This window comes from Prionailurus bengalensis, chromosome X (assembly GCF_016509475.1).
Source record: "Prionailurus bengalensis isolate Pbe53 chromosome X, Fcat_Pben_1.1_paternal_pri, whole genome shotgun sequence".
Taxonomy (NCBI): domain Eukaryota; kingdom Metazoa; phylum Chordata; class Mammalia; order Carnivora; family Felidae; genus Prionailurus; species Prionailurus bengalensis.
Genome location: NC_057361.1, coordinates 81,982,532 through 82,000,734, shown reverse-complemented (window position 1 = coordinate 82,000,734; position 18,203 = coordinate 81,982,532). Strand labels below are relative to the sequence as shown.

At 39.5% G+C, this 18,203-nt stretch overlaps 1 protein-coding gene across 1 annotated transcript in view; it reads right to left on the bottom strand.

The window, feature by feature from the left end:
• The window catches only part of CENPI (centromere protein I), a 79,122-nt gene extending 61,660 nt beyond the window's left edge, over nucleotides 1–17,462 (bottom strand). Inside the window, exons 1-4 of the mRNA XM_043569583.1 lie at nucleotides 15,774–17,462; nucleotides 14,757–14,894; nucleotides 10,403–10,521; nucleotides 10,008–10,115 (exon numbers count right to left, since the gene is read on the bottom strand). Coding sequence (XP_043425518.1) covers nucleotides 10,008–10,115; nucleotides 10,403–10,521; nucleotides 14,757–14,894; nucleotides 15,774–16,104 — 696 coding nt within the window. The 5' untranslated portion in view covers nucleotides 16,105–17,462. The remainder of the gene's footprint in view (nucleotides 1–10,007; nucleotides 10,116–10,402; nucleotides 10,522–14,756; nucleotides 14,895–15,773) is intronic.
• Between the last annotated feature and the right edge of the window lie 741 nt (nucleotides 17,463–18,203).

The following is an 18,203-nucleotide window of genomic DNA, read 5'->3' as shown; positions in this document are numbered from 1 at the left end:
GCAAAAACAAAAGGTAAGCAAAGATATTGGTAAAGAAGTGGGCAAATCTAAACAAACATCAACTGTGAAGATAATAATGATGTCAACTTCATGTGTATGTGGAGAAGGGTGGAGAAGAATGAGATAGAACTAAAACAAGACAATAGCATATAATCTGGAAAGGCTTTGATCAGAGGTAAAGCGTTCTTAGGACCTTGCCTCATTTAAGATGAAGGTAAAGATACTGGTTACCTTTAGACTCTATGAAAAATCATATTAGAAATTAAAACTGAGAAAAATTGAAATGTTTATCAATTCATTAAAAAAATATGCCCATTACATGCTAACATAAATAACATATTCTATGAAAAATAACTATTTTCCAGAAGAAAAACAGTAGGAAGAGTGACATTGTTGTACATTTTTACAATAAATATGCATGTTAAAATAGATACAATAACACCTAAAAGAACACACACAGAATGTATAACTAACTTCCAAACAAGAATAGTGGGAAAACCACAATCAATCGAAAATAACAGAGAAAGGGGGGGGGGGGGGGGAAGGCAGAAAAAAGCCAATCATTTAGAAAGTTTCAAATAAGATCTTTGAATTTATTCCTAGTATATCAATAATCACTACACAGGTAAATAATTGTCTATATTAAAGACAAAAATCATCAAACAGGATTTAAAAATAAAATCTAGTTACATACTATTCAAAAGAGGCATCTAAGACATGAGGACAAAAAAGAAAAAAGATTAAGTAAAACCCCAAAAGATGGAAATATACCAAGCAACTACCATCCAAAATAAAGCCAGAGTAGCAATGTCAGTCTCCTACAAAACAGACTAAAACAAAAAGCATTTCCAATAACAAAGAGTTACTCCATGTTTATTTATTTGGGGGGTGGGCAGAGAAAGAGGGAGGGAGAGAATCCCAAGCAGGCTCTGCACTCAGAGCAGAGCATAATGGGCTCAATCTCATGACAGTGATAACACGATGTGAGCCATATCAAGAGTCGGACACTTAAGCAACTGAGCCACCCAGGCACCCCAAAGAGTTACTCCATGATAACAGGTTTGATTCATCAGAATGATAAGAAAGCTATAATTGGGCAAACACCTAATAACAGATTCAAAATAAATAAAGCAAAAACTGACAGAACTTTAAAGAAAAACTGACAAATCTTCCATCACAGTGGGAGATTTTCAACATACTTTACTCCATAATCGATAGACAGGCAGCAACAACAAATCCATAAGGAAAGAGAAAATGTCAATTCCAATAACCTTATTCCCTCACTCTACTTCAACAACTCTCTCGCCATGGTCACTCTGAATCTTGTCATCACACTGAACCATGGACTCCTGAACCTTAAACTCCAATGCAACAATTTCCTATTATTCCAGCTTTTAACCCCACTACAGGTCTTGACAATCACCAAAGCATTCCAAACCCCTGCTGTGTATGTTCCCAGTCTGCCCTCTTCTGTCTTCACCTACTTCCCCTTTCTATCTAGACTCCCTGGTCCATCAGCTCAATCATGCTCTTGTATTCTTATCTGACCTATCCTTTGCATATTAGTAACATCACATATCCCTGCTCTCTAACCCCATCTGGGCCTTCAAAACTTCTGTCTCTAATCATCTCCCATTCCCATTTCCATCAGAAGCTATTTCAAAATGTATACTGTCTCCTCAAACATAGCATTTTATCTTCCCCTCCTCACTGTTAGAAAACTTTGCCTCCTACTTGAGTGAAAACTTGAAAAAAAATTACCACTGGGCAGGAACTCCCTCAACTGTGTCCCTTACTAACCCACACATGTATTAGCATCAACACCCATCCTTTTTCCTTATTGTCAGGAGAGGTATCTTGCTTCCTACAGAAAACAAATTCCTATAATTTTAACTCTGATCCCTAGTCTTATTTTGATGCCTTTCCTCTATACCACCACAGAACCCTGTGGATACTCTCATAGGATTTATCACCTTGTACTTATCTTTTCCCCTACTACCTTTAAAGATCTTCCAGGCTAAGTCTCTTACTAGGTAGCTTACCTCAGCAAAGTTATTTAGCTCTTCCATGCCTCAGTTGTCTCTTCTCTAAAAAGGGAATGCTGGGGCGCCTGGGTGGCTCAGCCGGTTGAGCGTCCGACTTCGGCTCAGGTCATGATCTCGAGGTCCGTGAGTTCGAGCCCCGCATCGGGCTCTGTGCTGACAGCTCAGAGCCTGGAGCCCATTTCAGATTCTGTGTCGCCCTCTCTCTCTGACCCTCCCCCGTTCATGCTCTGTCTCTCTCTGTCTCAAAAATAAATAAACGTTAAAAAATAAATAAATAAATAAATAAATAAATAAATAAAATAAAAAGGGAATGATACAATTTTGCCGTAAATCCTGGCTCTAGTCATGTGACCCTGGGTAATTATTTGACTTCTTTCTGCCTCAAGACTTCTCATCTCTAAAATAGAAAAACAGGGGCGCCTGGGTGGCGCAGTCGGTTAAGCGTCCGACTTCAGCCAGGTCACGATCTCACGGTCCGTGGGTTCGAGCCCCGCGTCGGGCTCTGGGCTGATGGCTCAGAGCCTGGAGCCTGTTTCCCATTCTGTGTCTCCCTCTCTCTCTGCCCCTCCCCCGTTCATGCTCTGTCTCTCTCTGTCCCAAAAATAAATAAACGTTGAAAAAAAAAATTTAAAATAGAAAAACAAAGGGGCGCCTGGGTGGTTCAGTTGGTTAAAGGTCCAATTTTGGCTCAGGTCATGATCTCACGGTTTGTGGGTTCAAGCCTGCGTCAGGCTCTGTGCTGACAGCTCACAGCCTGGGGCCTACTTTGGATTCCGTGTCTCCCTCTCTCTCTGCCCCGCCCCTGCTCACACTCTGTCTCTCTCTCATTCTCTCTCTCTCAAAAAATAAAATAAAATGGGGGCACCCGGGTGGCTCAGTCTGTTAAGCGTCCAACTTCAGGCTCAGGTCATGATCTCGTGGTTCATGAGTTTCAGCCCCATGTCGGGCTCTATGGTGACAGCTCAGAGCCTGGAGCCTACTTCAGAATCTGTGTCTCCCTCTCTCTCTGCCCCTCCCCCACTCGTGCTCTGTCTCTCTCTCAAAAATAAATAAACATTAAAAAATTAATGGCACAAAAACAGACACTCAGATCAATGGAACAGAATAAATAAGCCAGAAATAGACCCACAAACATATGGCCAACTAATCTTTGACAAAGTAGGAAAGAATATCCAATGGAATAAAGACACTCTCTTCAGCAAATGGTGCTGGGAAAACTGAACAGTGACATGCAGAAAAATGAACCTGGACCACTTTCTTACACCATACACAAAAATAAACTCAAAATGGGGGTGCCTGGGTGGCGCAGTCGGTTAAGCGTCCGACTTCAGCCAGGTCACGATCTTGCGGTCTGTGAGTTCGAGCCCCGTGTCAGGCTCTGGGCTGATGGCTCAGAGCCTGGAGCCTGTTTCCGATTCTGTGTCTCCCTCTGTCTCTGCCCCTCCCCCGTTCATGCTCTGTCTCTCTCTATCCCAAAAATAAATAAACGTTGAAAAAAAAATTAAAAAAAAAAAAATAAACTCAAAATGGATGAAAGACCTAAATGTAAGACAGGAAGCCATCAAAATCCTTGAGGAGAAAGCAGGCAAAAACCTCTTTGACGTTGGCTGCAGCAACTTCTTACTCAACACATCTCCAGAGGCAAGGGAAACAAAAGCAAAAATGAACTATTGGGACCTCATCAAGATAAAAAGCTTCTGCACAGGGAAGGAAACAATTAGCAAAACTAAACGGCAACCGACAGAATAGGAGAAGATACATGCAAACAAGATATCAGATAAAGGGTTAGCATTCAAAATCTATAAAGAACTTATCAAATTCAACACCCAAAAACAAATAATTCAGGGAAGAAATGGGCAAAAGACATGAATAGACACTTCTCCAAAGAAGACATCCAGATGGTCAACTGACACATGAAAAAAATGCTCAGCATCACTCATCATCAGGCAAATACAAATCAAAACCACAATGAGATACCACCTTACACCTGTCATAATGGCTAACATTAACAATTCAGGCAACAGATGTGACGAGGATGTGGAGAAAGAAGAACACTTTTGCACTGCTGGTGGGAATGCAAACTGGTGCAGCCACTCTGGAAAACAGTATGGCAGTTCCTCAAAAATTAAAAATAGAACAACCCTACGACCCAGCAATTACACTACTAGGTATTTATCCAAGGGATACAGGTATGCTGTTTTGAAGGGGCACATGCACCTCTATATTTATAGCGGCACTATCCATAGCCATTGATGGATGAATGGATAAAGATGTGATATGTATGTATACATACACAATGGAGTATTACTCAGCAATCAAAAAGAATGAAATTTTGCTACTTCCAACTATGTGGATGGAACTAGAGGGTATCATGCTAAGCGAAATCAGTCAAAGAAAGACAAAAATCATGACTTCACTCATATGAGGACTTTAAGATACAAAACAGATGAACATAGGGGAAGGGAAGCAAAAATAATATAAAAACAGGGAGGGGGTGAGGCACCTGGGTGGCTCAGTTGGTTGAGCATCCACTTTGGCTCAGTCATGATCTCACAGTTTGTGAGTTCGAGGCCTGCGTCGGGCTCTATGCTATCAGCTCAGAGCCTGGAGCCTGCTTCAGATTCTGTGATTCCCTCTCTCTCTTCTCCTCCCCCACTCACGCTCTGTCCCTCTCTCTCTCTCAAAAAATGAATAAACATTAAAAAAATTAAAAAAAAAAACAAAACAGGGAGGGGGACAAAACATAAGAGACTCTTAAATATGGAGAACAGAGGGTTACTGGAGGGGTTGTGGGAAGGGGGATGGGCTAAATGGGTAAGGAGTATTAAGGAACCAACTCCTGAAATCATTGTCACACTATATGCTAACTTGGATGTAAATTAAAAAAATAAATTAAATTAAAAAAATTAAAGCATTAAAAATTTTTAAAGAAAAGAATAAAATAAGGATAAAAGCCTATATCTTTTAAGGTTGTCAAGAGACTTAAATGGGTTAAAACCACATTTTATCTGGTGTATATTTTATACTTACACACATTTTAGTTTGGCCCAGCTAACTTTCTAGTGTCCACTAGTCACATGAGGTTAATGGCTACCATATTGGACAGCACAAGTACAGAAAATAGTAGGTGCTCAATAAACATTTTTTGAAAGTAAGCTCTGTGTCTAACATGGGGCTTGAACTCATGACCCAAGATCAAGTCACATGTTTCACTGACTGAGCCAGCCAGATGCCCCTCAATATTTTTTTAAAGGAATATTGATGTAAAAAAAATATTGAATTTTAAAGGAATATTTCAGAACCCCAGGACTAGAAAAAATACTTTACATAATCCAATATTTTTTTTTACATTTTAAATCTCTGAAAATAGGACTAATCTTATAATTGATGCCATATGACAGTTTTAATGACAGCACTTTTTAGTAGTGGTTCATAAGATAATGATGTCTCTTACAATTGATGGCATCTTAGAGTTGATAAAATAACTGTATATAAAGCACCAAATGCCTAGCATATAAGCCTCACATATATTATTATGTCTTACTGTTATTTGTATTTTCAATTCTAAATTCAATGTCTGGCATAGTATGCAGTTAATAATGTTCATTAAGTGAATTTCTACAGGATGCCTTGTGCTCTCAAACTTTGTACATCTAAATCCAAATATATTATATGCCTTCCAAAACTACCTCCTTCCCTTTCATGTTCAAAGGTACCATCATTCTGAGCCATGCTGAGAAATGGCTCAGATCTTGATCTCCTGATCCTTTCCTTAATCCAATTTAGGTACCAGATCCTGTCAACTCTTCCTTTATAATTTCCACCAAAACCTGTCCTTTCACTTTTTCATCCCCACTGCCACCTCCTTAGTTTAGGACAGTGGTTCTCAAACCTTTTGGTCTCAAGACTCTTTACGTTCTTAAAACTTAGAGGATCCCAAAGAGCTTTTGTTTATCTGGTTTATATCTATAGATACCCACCATATTAGAAATTAAAACTGACAAATTTAAAAATGGTTATTAATCCATTAAAAAATAATAAACCCATTACATGCTAACATAAATGACTTATTTTATGAAAAACTACTAATTCTCCAAAAAAAAAATGACTAGAGTGACATTAATGTTTCAGACTTAATAGAATACAGCTGGATTCTCTGCTTCAGCACTAAACCTGGTTTGTTTTCACTGAAGTAAATGAAGAAAATCCAGCCTCACAGACATGTAGTTGAAAAAGAAAGGAATATTTTAATAGCCTTTTCATAAAATGGTGTATATTAGTCTTGATAAGTGGTAGTCTCTTAAGGGTTAGCTGCAATGTGGAATCTGAAACCTTATCAATAAACTCTTTGTACTGTTCTATTAAAATTCATTGGTGTATAAAATTAAAGTCTATTGAAAAAACATTAAAGAAATAAAGTCTTTTGAAAAAGTATTATGTAAATAAATAAAATTCATTGATATATCTTGCATTTTGAATGGATCTTTTACCCATGTATAATTTTATAACATCATACTTAGTCATCTGGAAAAGACTGGTTTATTGAGTTATACCAAGCTTCCAAATATTGACACATTTCATTACAATTCACATTTATTATTATTGTTACCAATCTCATCAGAAAAGTTTAACTATTGGGAAGCTGTCAAGTTCACAGTGGTAGATACAAATTTTCCCAACTCATAATTTTCACTTGAAAGCTCAAATCAGTGGGAACAAATACTTCAAGTTGTTTCCTTTGAAATGACAGACTGGCTTTTCATTTTTGAGAAAACATCTGCCAAATACCCACATCTGAATAACCATAGTTTAAACGTCAGTCATTCAAGTAAAAATGGTATTCCATGAAGAAAGCAGCTAGTTTAGCTCACAACTCAATCACATAAGTGCTATTCCTCAGGACAACAATTATACTTTAGTACACAGACGGGATTTATTTGTACTTCCTATTTCATCACACAGAATATGAAAAACATGTCTCAAAGGGGGCGCCTGGGTGGTGCAGTCGGTTAAGCGTCCGACTTCAGCCAGGTCACGATCTCGCAGTCCGGGAGTTCGAGCCCCGCGTCAGGCTCTGGGCTGATGGCTCAGAGCCTGGAGCCTGTTTCCGATTCTGTGTCTCCCTCTCCCTCTGCCCCTCCCCCGTTCATGCTCTGTCTCTCTCTGTCCCAAAAATAAATAAACGTTGAAAAAAAAATTTAAAAAAAAAACATGTCTCAAAGGTTGAAATTTAGTAAAATTAATGCATAATTTTTTACTGCTTCATTTGAGACATTAAGAGAAACTAGCATTTTTGTTTTTTACTACAGTGAAGAACAAAATGACCATTAATACAGTTTGGCCCCACTGCCCTGATTCTGGCTAAGGCACCAGTGAGAGAGAAACAGAGACAGAGCACAAACTGGGGAGGGGCAGAAAGAGAGGGAGACAAAGAATCGAAGCAGGTTCCAGGATCCAAGCTGTAAGCACAGAGCCCAACGTGGGGCTCGAACTCACAAACCATGAGATCATGACCTGAGCTGAACTCAGACGCTTAACCAACTGAGCCACCCAGTTACCCCTCAGGCACCAGTTATATTCACCATTACTTTATAGCACCATCAGTGCAAATGCCAACACAATGAAAATAGCAGATAATATCTTGACATTGCTATGAAAATAATTTTGACTTCTCAGAACTCCTGAATCAGGGAGACTCAAGGGGCCCACAAATCATATTTGAGAATTTCTAGTCTAGGACTTCATCACTTTATACCTGGATTATCATATTAGTCTCCTAACTATTCTTCCCAACACTAGCCTCTCTCCTTATTCATATTGTTTGGCATACTAAACACAACTTCCAACAATTCTGCTTTCAACATGTTCTTCCCAAAAATTATCACTGATTTCCCCATTGGATAGAGGATAAAGTTCAAATTCTTTAGCATCACCTTAAGACCTCTACAATCTTTCCTCATCCAACTTTTTCATCCCTACCTTCCCCCACTGCCTGACACAACTGTAGTTAAGTCAGACTGATCTATTGAAGTTCTCTGGGAACAAAATTTACACAGCTAACAACTTTGCTTGAAATGTTCCTGTCATATGAAATAATATTTCCTTTTATCAAATCTCACATCCTATTCAACCTTCAAGGACTAGCTTGACGCCCACATACTTTATTTATGATGTTTTTTCTAATCACTCTGGTTTACAGTGCTCTCTTCCTTCCTGGAAAAGTCACAGCAATTATTATCCCCACATTGTCATATACTATCTTTGATAATTTAACTCTTAAGGTATTATTTAACTTTATGCACTTTCCTTAATCCCCCAACTGGATTTTAAATCCCTGGAATACAGAAACTCTCTGCTAAACTTTTAATCTTCTACAGTGCCTAGTACAATGCAACAAATACAGTGAAAACATCAATTTTTAAAAGTAAAATCAATGAATGAATTTCCTTTCCAAAGCCAAGAGGAATTTGGTTAAATGAATGATTCACATGGTCTACGAACTACTGATGGCCCTTGAAAGTCTTCCAGGTGGACAGCAGATTGATTTCTTAGAGTTACTAATGTTTTCAAAGGGAATAATTATGCTATTTCATCAAAATCAGTCCACTAGCATCTCATCAAAAGCAATCCTCTCCTCATTAATTCTGATGAGGTTTTTGCAGTGGTAATACAAGAAAATGTAGAATAAGTGACCCACAGGACTCTGTTAAAGTGGTTTTAAAGGGAAAAGATTACAATCACTGCCCTAAATTAGCAGAGACTCCAATGTGGAGTCGATTCTATCTGTAACATTTTATTTCCTTAAAAGAAAATATAAAGCAAATATGGTAAAAACTTTGTTAATATGAAAGACAGGTGCAAGAGTGTTATGCTTTATACTTTTCTATATGTTTAACATTTTATTTTTAATTTTTTTAATGTTTATTTTTAATTTTTTTGATGTTTATTTTTGAGAGAGATAGCACAAGCAGGGGAGGGGCAGAGAGGGAGACATAGAATCCTAAGCAGGCTCCAGGCTCTGAGCTGTCAGCCCAGAGCCCGACGCAGGGCTCTAACTCACATGTTGTGAGATCATGACCTGAGCCAAGGGGAACACTCAACCAACTGAGACACCCAGGAGCCCCCCTTTTTAAAAAATGTTTATTACTTATTTTTTGAGAGAGAAAGAGAGAGAGAGAGAGAAAGAGACAGAGACAGAGCATGAGCTGGGGAGGGGCAGAGAGAGAGGGAGACACAGAGTCCAAAGTAGGCTCTGGCTCTGAGCTGTCAGCACAGAGTCCAACATGGGGCTCAAACTCACGAACCATGAGATCATGACCTGAGCCAAAGTCAGAGGCTTAACCAACTGAGCAACCCAGGTGCTGCTGACTATTTTAAAATAAGGAAAAACAGGGGCAACTAAGTGCCTCAGTCGGTTAAGCCTCCAACTTCAGCTCAGGTCATGATCTCACGGTTCATGAGTTCAAGCCCCGCATCAAGCTCTCTGCTGGCTATCTGCTGTTGGCATAGACCCGGCTTTGGATCCTCTGTCCCTCTATCTCTCTGCCCTTCCCTGCTCGCGTTCTCTCTCTCTTTCTCTCTCTCTCTCTCAATAAACAAACAAACAAACAAACTTAAAAAACTTAAAAAATATTTAAAATAAGGAAAAACAGGGCACTGGGGTGGCTCAGCCGGTTGAGCATCCAACTCTCAGTTTTGGCTCAGGTCATGATCTCATGGGTTCATGAGTTTGAGCCCTGTGTCTGACAGCGCAGAGCCTGCTTGGGATTTCTCTCTCTCTTCCCTTCCCCAGCTCATGCGCATGCGTGCTCTGCCTCACTCTCCCAATAAATAAATTAACATTTAAAAATAAATAAAAATAAGGAAAAACTCATTGTGTGGCACTTTGACGCACACATCATGTGTCAATATACAAGAGCGTACCATTTGATTGATGCATAATGTTGTCCAATTTTTACTTACCAGTGCATCATCTTCCAATGAGGCAAAAAAGAAGCCATAGAGTAAGTTAATTTGCTCCTTGTGATCAATGAAGTCAAACATAGCAACCAGCCAACGATAAAAAAGTACCTACCAAGAGACAAAATGCTTATCTTTAGAGAAATGTAACTGGCACAGGAGAGAGCTTAATTGCCCACTCAGGGCTATTTTAGAAGCCTCTAGCACAAAGTAGGATAATAGATTTTATATCTCAGTAAAAAATTTCTGCTTGAGCAGAGTCCCTGCATCAAGTTATATTGTTCCAAAACCACAGGCTTTCCACAAAAAGCCACTGCCATTACTCCATAAGTGGCTCTTCCTTGCCAGCCCTTAAGTGGTTCTGAAGGACTTATCATCAAAGAGTTTAAAAAGATTACCTTGGTGCTACCAGAACACTTGCCAACACAAAGCCAGGAAACCGCCTTAACCACAGAATCTTCTGATATTAGAGTTGTTGGAATCATGCACTTCAATATCCGAGTGTTTACAACATTTCCTGGAAAGCAGACAAAACTGCAAATTAAACTACATTTTAGAATCTTGTTTATTACTTTACTATTATTCACTTAGTCCAAAAAAATCTCACTGTATACTGAAGGCAATAAACAACAGTGAGTAATATTTGATAGATCTCTTATTATCATTTCAAAACATAGTTTCAAAAAAAAATGTACCTTTAACTTCTAATATAAACTATAAAGCAAATTCTTTGACTCTATATTTCTATTTAAAAAGGGAGGATGAGTACAGGGTTTCTCTTTGGGGTGATGAAAATGTGTGGGAATTAGAGAGTGGTGATGATTGTACAACTCTGTGAATATGCTAAAAAAAAAATCCTGAACTGCATACTTGAAGAGTGAATTCTATGGAATGTGAATTATACTTCAAAAAAGCCTTATAAATTTCAAAGATTATTTTTTATTTAGTTATTATTTTTTAATGGCACAATAGATTCTTATTTAAAGCTACAGACAGACATCTTGCATGAGCTGCTTCATTTAAGAATAAATATATTTGTATTCTCCATCCCTCCCAAAAAGTGGGGAGGACAGCAGAATGAAACAGCTATTCTTGGAATTAGCTGGCAGTAATATCATTCTATACTGGTCCAATCTTTCCATCATACTCTCTGGCTTCCATGGTATTCTCCCATCTGGTAATAGAAGTGATGCTGCAGGGGCACCTGGGTGGCGCAGTCGGTTAAGTGTCCGACTTCAGCCAGGTCACGATCTCACGGTCCGGGAGTTCGAGCCCCGCGTCAGGTTCTCGGCTGATGGCTCGGAGCCTGGAGCCTGTTTCCGATTCTGTGTCTCCCTCTCTCTCTGCCCCTCCCCCGTTCATGCTCTGTCTCTCTCTGTCCCAAAAATAAATAAACGTTGAAAAAAAAAATTAAAAAAAAAAAAAAAAGAAGTGATGCTGCAAATAGCTTTGTATACACCCTATATCAATTTCTGCTTATGAAGGTTTAAAGAATTAAATGCATATCTCATCAATTTTTTTGGTACGTAAACATTGTTTCATTTGCATTATAATGTGGTAATCACACCAGTCACTGAAAAAACAACTATTCTCAACTTCTCATGCAAATAGAATTTTCAAAAGCATCTTGGATCCATGTCTTTAACCACTGTTTCACATGCATTACAGTGTGCTGATCACATCCATTCACTATAATAACACAGTTCTCACTTCTGCAATTAGCATTCTTAGAAATTATCTTATACAGTTTGTTTTAGATGTATTCTAGGATGATGATCACATCCATTTATGGAAATAACACTGATCTTAACTTGGCCCATAGGTAACATCCTCAGAAATATCTTACACACATCTTTTTTTTTCCCTGAGGGTGAAGACCTCTATTTATTTTTTAAATAAAAATTACATATATTTAAGATGTATAGCATGATGATATCATACGCATATACATAGTGAAATGATTACTACAGCCAAGATAATTTACAATTATCTCCTCACATTGTTAACATTTGTGTGTGTGTGGTGAGAGCACCTGAAATCTACTCTCTGACCAAATTTCTCGTATTCAATACAATATTATTAACTATTGGGGCACCTGGGTGGTTCAGTCAGTTGAGCATCTGACTTTGGCTCAGGTCCTGATCTCACTGTTTGCGAGTTCAAGCCCTACATCAGGCTCTGTGATGACAGCTCAGAGCCTAGAGCCTGCTTCAGATTCTGTGTCTCTCTCTCTCAGTCTCTCCCCCACTCACACTCTGTCTGTCTCTCTCTCTCTCTCAAAAATAAATAAACATTAAAAACAATATTAACTATAATCATCATGCTATACATTAGTCTCTAAATTTATTCATTCTACATATACCTCAATTTCTACTCCATCATTCTGTGGAGAAGGAAGGAAGCAGTGATGGCAGGTGATGAATCACAAGAATAAAAATCTCTCTATTCCACTATGGTTCCTTGTTTTCATTTCTCTTTTCTCCCTTACTCCCATCCCCAACTCTTCTAAAGTTTAAAACAGTCTGACCACTAACACTTCACACATGTACCAAATTCAAAGGGTGAATTCAATAGACTTAATACTTACTTCCCAGCAACTTTTTAATTTCTAAAGTGTCTGAAGTCCTTTTTTCAAAACTTTATTAACTTTGAGAGAGAGAGAGAGAGAGAGAGAGAGCGCAAACAGGGGAGAGGCAGAGAGGGAGAGACGGAATCCCAAGGAGGCTCTACACTATCAGCACAGAGCCCAACACAGGCTCAATCTCATGAACCATGAGGTCATGACCTGAGCCAAAATCCAGAGTCAGAAGCTTAACTGACTGCACCCCAAAGTCCTTTTGTACTTAACTATGAAATTTGTAGCACACCTGCCCCTGAATATGCATTTCAACTTAGCAAAAGAGCTATATGTAAAGATATAGTAGTGATGGAGGGTATCACAGAAATAACGAAAAGGAGAAAAACAATTAAGGAGGCCACATATGACATCTCCAATTCCAGCTTAACAGAAAAATGAAGTTAGAATAGAAAGAAAGAGATTATTTTTAAAATTGCCATATACTAGTTTCCAAGGCTGAGGCATGCATTTGCCACAAGACCTGACAAACATCATGGAAACCTTCTAACCATTACTTTCTAAGATATCAAAAAAAGAGAAATTCCAAAATAGAAAATACTTGTATATTCCATACATGTTTTAAGGGGAGAAGAAATAGAATTGACAATAGACACTGATTAGTTAAACATGGATTCCTGGAGGGGCGTCTGGGTGGCCCAATCGGTTAAGTGTCCAACTTTGGCTCAAGTCATGATCTCCTGGTTCATAAGTTCGAGCCCTGCGTCAGACTCTGTGCTGACAACTCAGAGTCTGGAGCCTACTTCAGATTCTGTGTCTCCCTCTCTCTCTGCCCCTCCCCAGCTCGTGCTCTGTCTCTCAAAAATAAATAAAACATTTAAAAAATTAAACATGGATTCCTGGAAAGATATTAGAACCAAAAAATTTAGGGGCACCTGGGTGGCTCAGTCGATGAAACATCCAACTTCAGCTCAGGTCATGATCTCGCAGTTCATGAGTTCGAGCCCCAAGTTGGGCTCTGTTCTGACAGCTCAGAGCCTGGAGCCTACTTTGAGTTCTGTGTCTCCCTCTCTCTCTGCCCCTCCCCCACTCTCATTCTGTCTCTGTGTCTCAAAAATAAATAAAACGTTAAAAAATAAAAGAACCAAAAAATCTGAAACCGCTTAAAAGAAGAGCCAATTTTATCAGGTCAAATTTAACTTTGTGGGAAAACACAGAGAATTAATCAAGTAAAGGTAGAGAACTAAAATACCTGGGAGTCATATTTTGGTTTCAGCTAGTAATGTGTTGTTGCTTTAAAACATACACCCCTGAAAACATGATGCTAGGGCATACACAAAGGAACCCAGTACGCAAGGGCCAGGAAATAACATATAAAGCAACCAGTTTTGACAGATGTCTTAACAGTTCAAAAAAAAAAAAAGTAGAAAGCCCAATTAGCAGTGTGGTACAGTATAAACACTAGAAGGGGAGTTAGAAGATCGAAGCTCCCCAGTTCTAACTCTGACATTAAGCAAGTCTCTTTAACCACTCGGAGTCTCAGTTTCCTCACCTTTAAAATGAGGATGTTCAAGGCCTTAAATACCTTCCGAGTCTGAATTTGGATGAGAGTAGGTTAAAAGGTTCTTGTCAAGTAAAAAAGAATACGGGTCAGGTGTTATTTCTTTCTAAGAACCTCTCCCCCTCCATTCAAAATGCACTTAGAAGAGGAAAGAAATAATTTCCACAAAAACAAAAGCATATTGACTGTTAGATCATAGACACTATAAAGGAACCAGTATCAACAGGGACTTGTCATAAGCAAGTAAACCTAAAAGCAATGAAACAGATCAAGTGATCTCTTAAGCTGCCTTCTAGCAGCATTATTTAAAGTATTATCTATGCTTCTTAAGAGAAATACTAAAAATGACTCCCATATATTTGGAGATAAGAGTCTATACATTCTATTTGTAAAGTCATGTGATAACTAACCATTCTCAACATATGCACACTGAAACTTTTGGTTCATAAGGTAGCTTGAACACAAGAAAGGTCCATTTTATAATCTTACCAGATTGGCTTTATGAAGAGAATAGTACAAATAAGGAACTACAGCTGATACCAATAAACAATCTAATTCAAAGTCTGGAAGGCAAAACTAACTGCAAACTGATGACAAATGTATCCCCTTGACATACCAAATTTGCCACTAAGTGCCACATTTAGTAGAATGTCAATTCCTTCTGGAGCTAACCCACTCTTCCAAGCCACATTTTCCACAGTTTTCAAGTGTTTTTCCAAGGTTTTATCTCTACTCCGTGAAGTTTCAACAGGACCTGGAAAAAGGAACAATATTAAATAGTGGGACCTTTAAAATTCTTTCAGTCTTCAACCTCAACAGTTGCAACTTGGGATACTATAAAGAAATAGCTTTATGTTAAAAATGTCTTCCCCAAAATGTTTCAAAGCCTTTAAAATTCTACAATATTTAACAGCAATGGAGCAATAGCACCTTCAGTGAGGAAAACTGAATCATGCTCTGGCATCTCTGATCTAAAGTAACTAAAAGCACTGAACTTAGACTATAAGCTGATCCAATACTAGAGCAGTAGTTCCCAAACTCTGCTGCAAATTGGAATCACCTAAGGAGACTTTTAAAAATCCTGATGCCCAGACTGCATTCCACACCAATAAAATCAAAATGTCTAAGACTGGATGCCAGGCATCAATGTTTTTTTAAAGATTCTCAGGTAATCCCAATGTGCAGCAGTTTGGAAACCACACTGCCAAGAGTTTGTTTTGTTGTTGTATCCCTAGTACCCAACATACTGACATTAGTAACTGCTCAATAAATGCCTATTAAATAAAAAAAAGCATGAATGAACAAAAATATGCTTTCCTTTAAAAACCCATAAGGGAGCACCTGGGTGGCTCATGGGTTGAGCATCCCACTCTTGGTTTTGGCTCAGGTCGTGATCTCCCAGTTCATGAGTTTCAGCCTCACAATGGGCTCTGTGCTGATGGTGCTGGGCCTGCTTGGGACTCTCTCTCTCTCCCCCTTCTCTCTCTGCCCCTCCCCTGCTCATGCTTTCTCTCTCTCTCTCAAAATAAATAAAGTTAAAAAAATATTTAAAAAATTAAAATCCATAAGTAAAAGGTGTAGGATATTTTTTTTACAGAAATAGAACTTTGATAAGAAAAATTATCTGTCTTACCTTTCTCAAAGTATCTCACTGCTCTTTTCAGAGCATCTTCTGCTTCATCATCAGCATGTCCATAATCTTTCACTGGATCGTTTTGTCCATGTTTTAAGCTGCACTTTGAGTCATTTAGGTCCTCTTCTTTCAAGGCCAAGAGATTAGTCTTATAACTATCACTATCTTGTGAAGTCCTCTTTTGTGCCTTAGAGTCCTTAACTCTCTTTTGAGGTGACATTATTGCACATGTTCTATACAGAAACAAGTGTGAAGTTACCATTAAACAGGCAAAGCATCCCTTTTTACTCCACAAAGACAGGAACCATATCTGCCTGGTATTCCCAAACATTCAGTACACAATAACTATCACACAAGCAGCATACACACAAAATACCTGACAACAATCCTGGCAACAAAGTCTATAGGTTAACTTGCACAGAAAGCCCTTGACCGAAATAGGAATAGGGAGAAACAACTCTCCAAGGTAACATTTACAAGTTGAACTTGACTTATTGTGGAAAAAAAGAGTACAAGCAACATAGCAAGCTCTCTTAAAATGGCTCTATCACACAATAAGTCCAAAACTATTCCATCTCATACATTCAATCTCACTTTCTCCACTCACTCCTATATTTCTCCACCCTCCTTGATTTTGCTTTTAATCTTTTATGCTCGCCACTTTGTGAGTGCTAAATTAAAACTGCACAGTTCAAAAGTCTAACTGGTGACCAAACTAAGGATTCTCACAACAGAATTATTCCCCGTGAACTCATTTATTCCATAAACAATTGTTGATCAACTACATGCAAAGCACAGTTCTAGTTACCAGGGATAAGATAACAAAACAGTCAAGGTCTCTACCCTAATGAAATTTATGGGGGTAGCGTGGGGAGGAGTGTGAAAGAGGGGAGTGATACCATCTGATTTGTTCTAAGACCGTTTCAGCTGCAGTGTGGAGAAAAGAATGTTAGGGGATCAAGGAGTGAAAACAGACCAATTTTTAAAAGTCTTGCAGAAGTCCAGAAGACATATAACTGTAGTCTGAACTAGGCCTAAAACAGCGGTGGAAGAGGTAGAAAATGACTGATATGTTTTGGAGATGGACTGGGCAAGGCTGTGATAAAAGAACTGGATGTAGGGAAAGAAAGGCTAAGAGAGGAACCCAGAATGCCTTTTAAGTTTTGGCCTCAAATAGGAAAAACTAAGGAAATGGTCGGAAAGACAGTTACTCAAACCCACCTCCCTACAACATACGAGGCCGGAGCAGGAGAGCAATACGTATATCTAAGCCAATGGGAAGTTCTAGGTTCTGAGTAGTTTCCTAGGGTACTAGAAAAGAAGCGAGGGATAGCAGCTTCTGAACCCATCCAGTTGAACCGTCCTATCATCGCTTCCCATGAACCCGGCCCTTCACAGCCTGCCCCAGCAAAGAGCGAACTTGGCCATGGCGACTCACCCACTAGACAGATACCTGGGCTGGGGAAAAATCCGACCCCAGCCACACCTTGTAGGAGAGTCCTGCTCAGAAATCAGGAGATTCCCTCCGCTCTGAGGGCCCCCATTCCGCGCAGCCTTTAGAAGTACCTCACCTGTTCGAGCCCCGTGTCGGGCTCTGTGCTGACAGCTCAGAGCCTGGAGCCTGCTTCCAATTCGATGCCTCCCACTCTCTCTCTGCCTCTCCCCTACTCACGTTCTGTCTCTCCTTAAAAAAAAAAAAAAAAAAAAGGAAAAGAAAAAGAAAAAGTACCTCACCTAACACGCTCCTTCTTCAAAGCCTCCAGAATTCAAACACCGCCTCCTAGATTCAAATAAATGGGCCCCGCCCCGCGCATGCGCTTCTGCAGAGACCCAGTCCGCGGCCAGGCAGAGAGGCGCGCTTTGCTGAAGTCTGATTGGTTGCGTTTCAACTCAAGGACGCGAGGCCGTGAGCGGGCTGACGCAGACCCAATTCCGGAGGGCCGCTCCCCTCTCCCCCACGCCCCGGGCAGGGGGGGCGTGTGGGCCGTTGCTGCCAGAGCTAGCTGATTGGCCGTTGCTGCCAGAGCTAGGTGATGGCTAGCGCTCCCACTGTCTTAATAATGTTTGCCTTTGTTATTTTGCTTGAAACCCGACAATTAGTGTCTCGATTCCTGAATTTAACAAGAGCAATTTAGTTATAGTGATCATTTTGCCCAGATTGACCCCAATGTCGGGACTTTGTAGAAAAACATGAAACTGCAAACTTAGCAATAAAGGCTGCTTCTCCCTTGCTGTACAAGAGACTTAGGTTATGAAGCTGTCGCTTTTCCCAGGTGAAGCAAGGGTGTGGGAAGAAAGGACAGCTGGATCTGCCCTCTTTATACCGAGGTTGGGCAGCCATATCTTCCAGGGTTTGCTAGAAACCTGTGTCCTAAAGTAGGTGTGGCACCTTGCACGTAACCCGCCAGGCAACACGTAAAGATTTCTAAC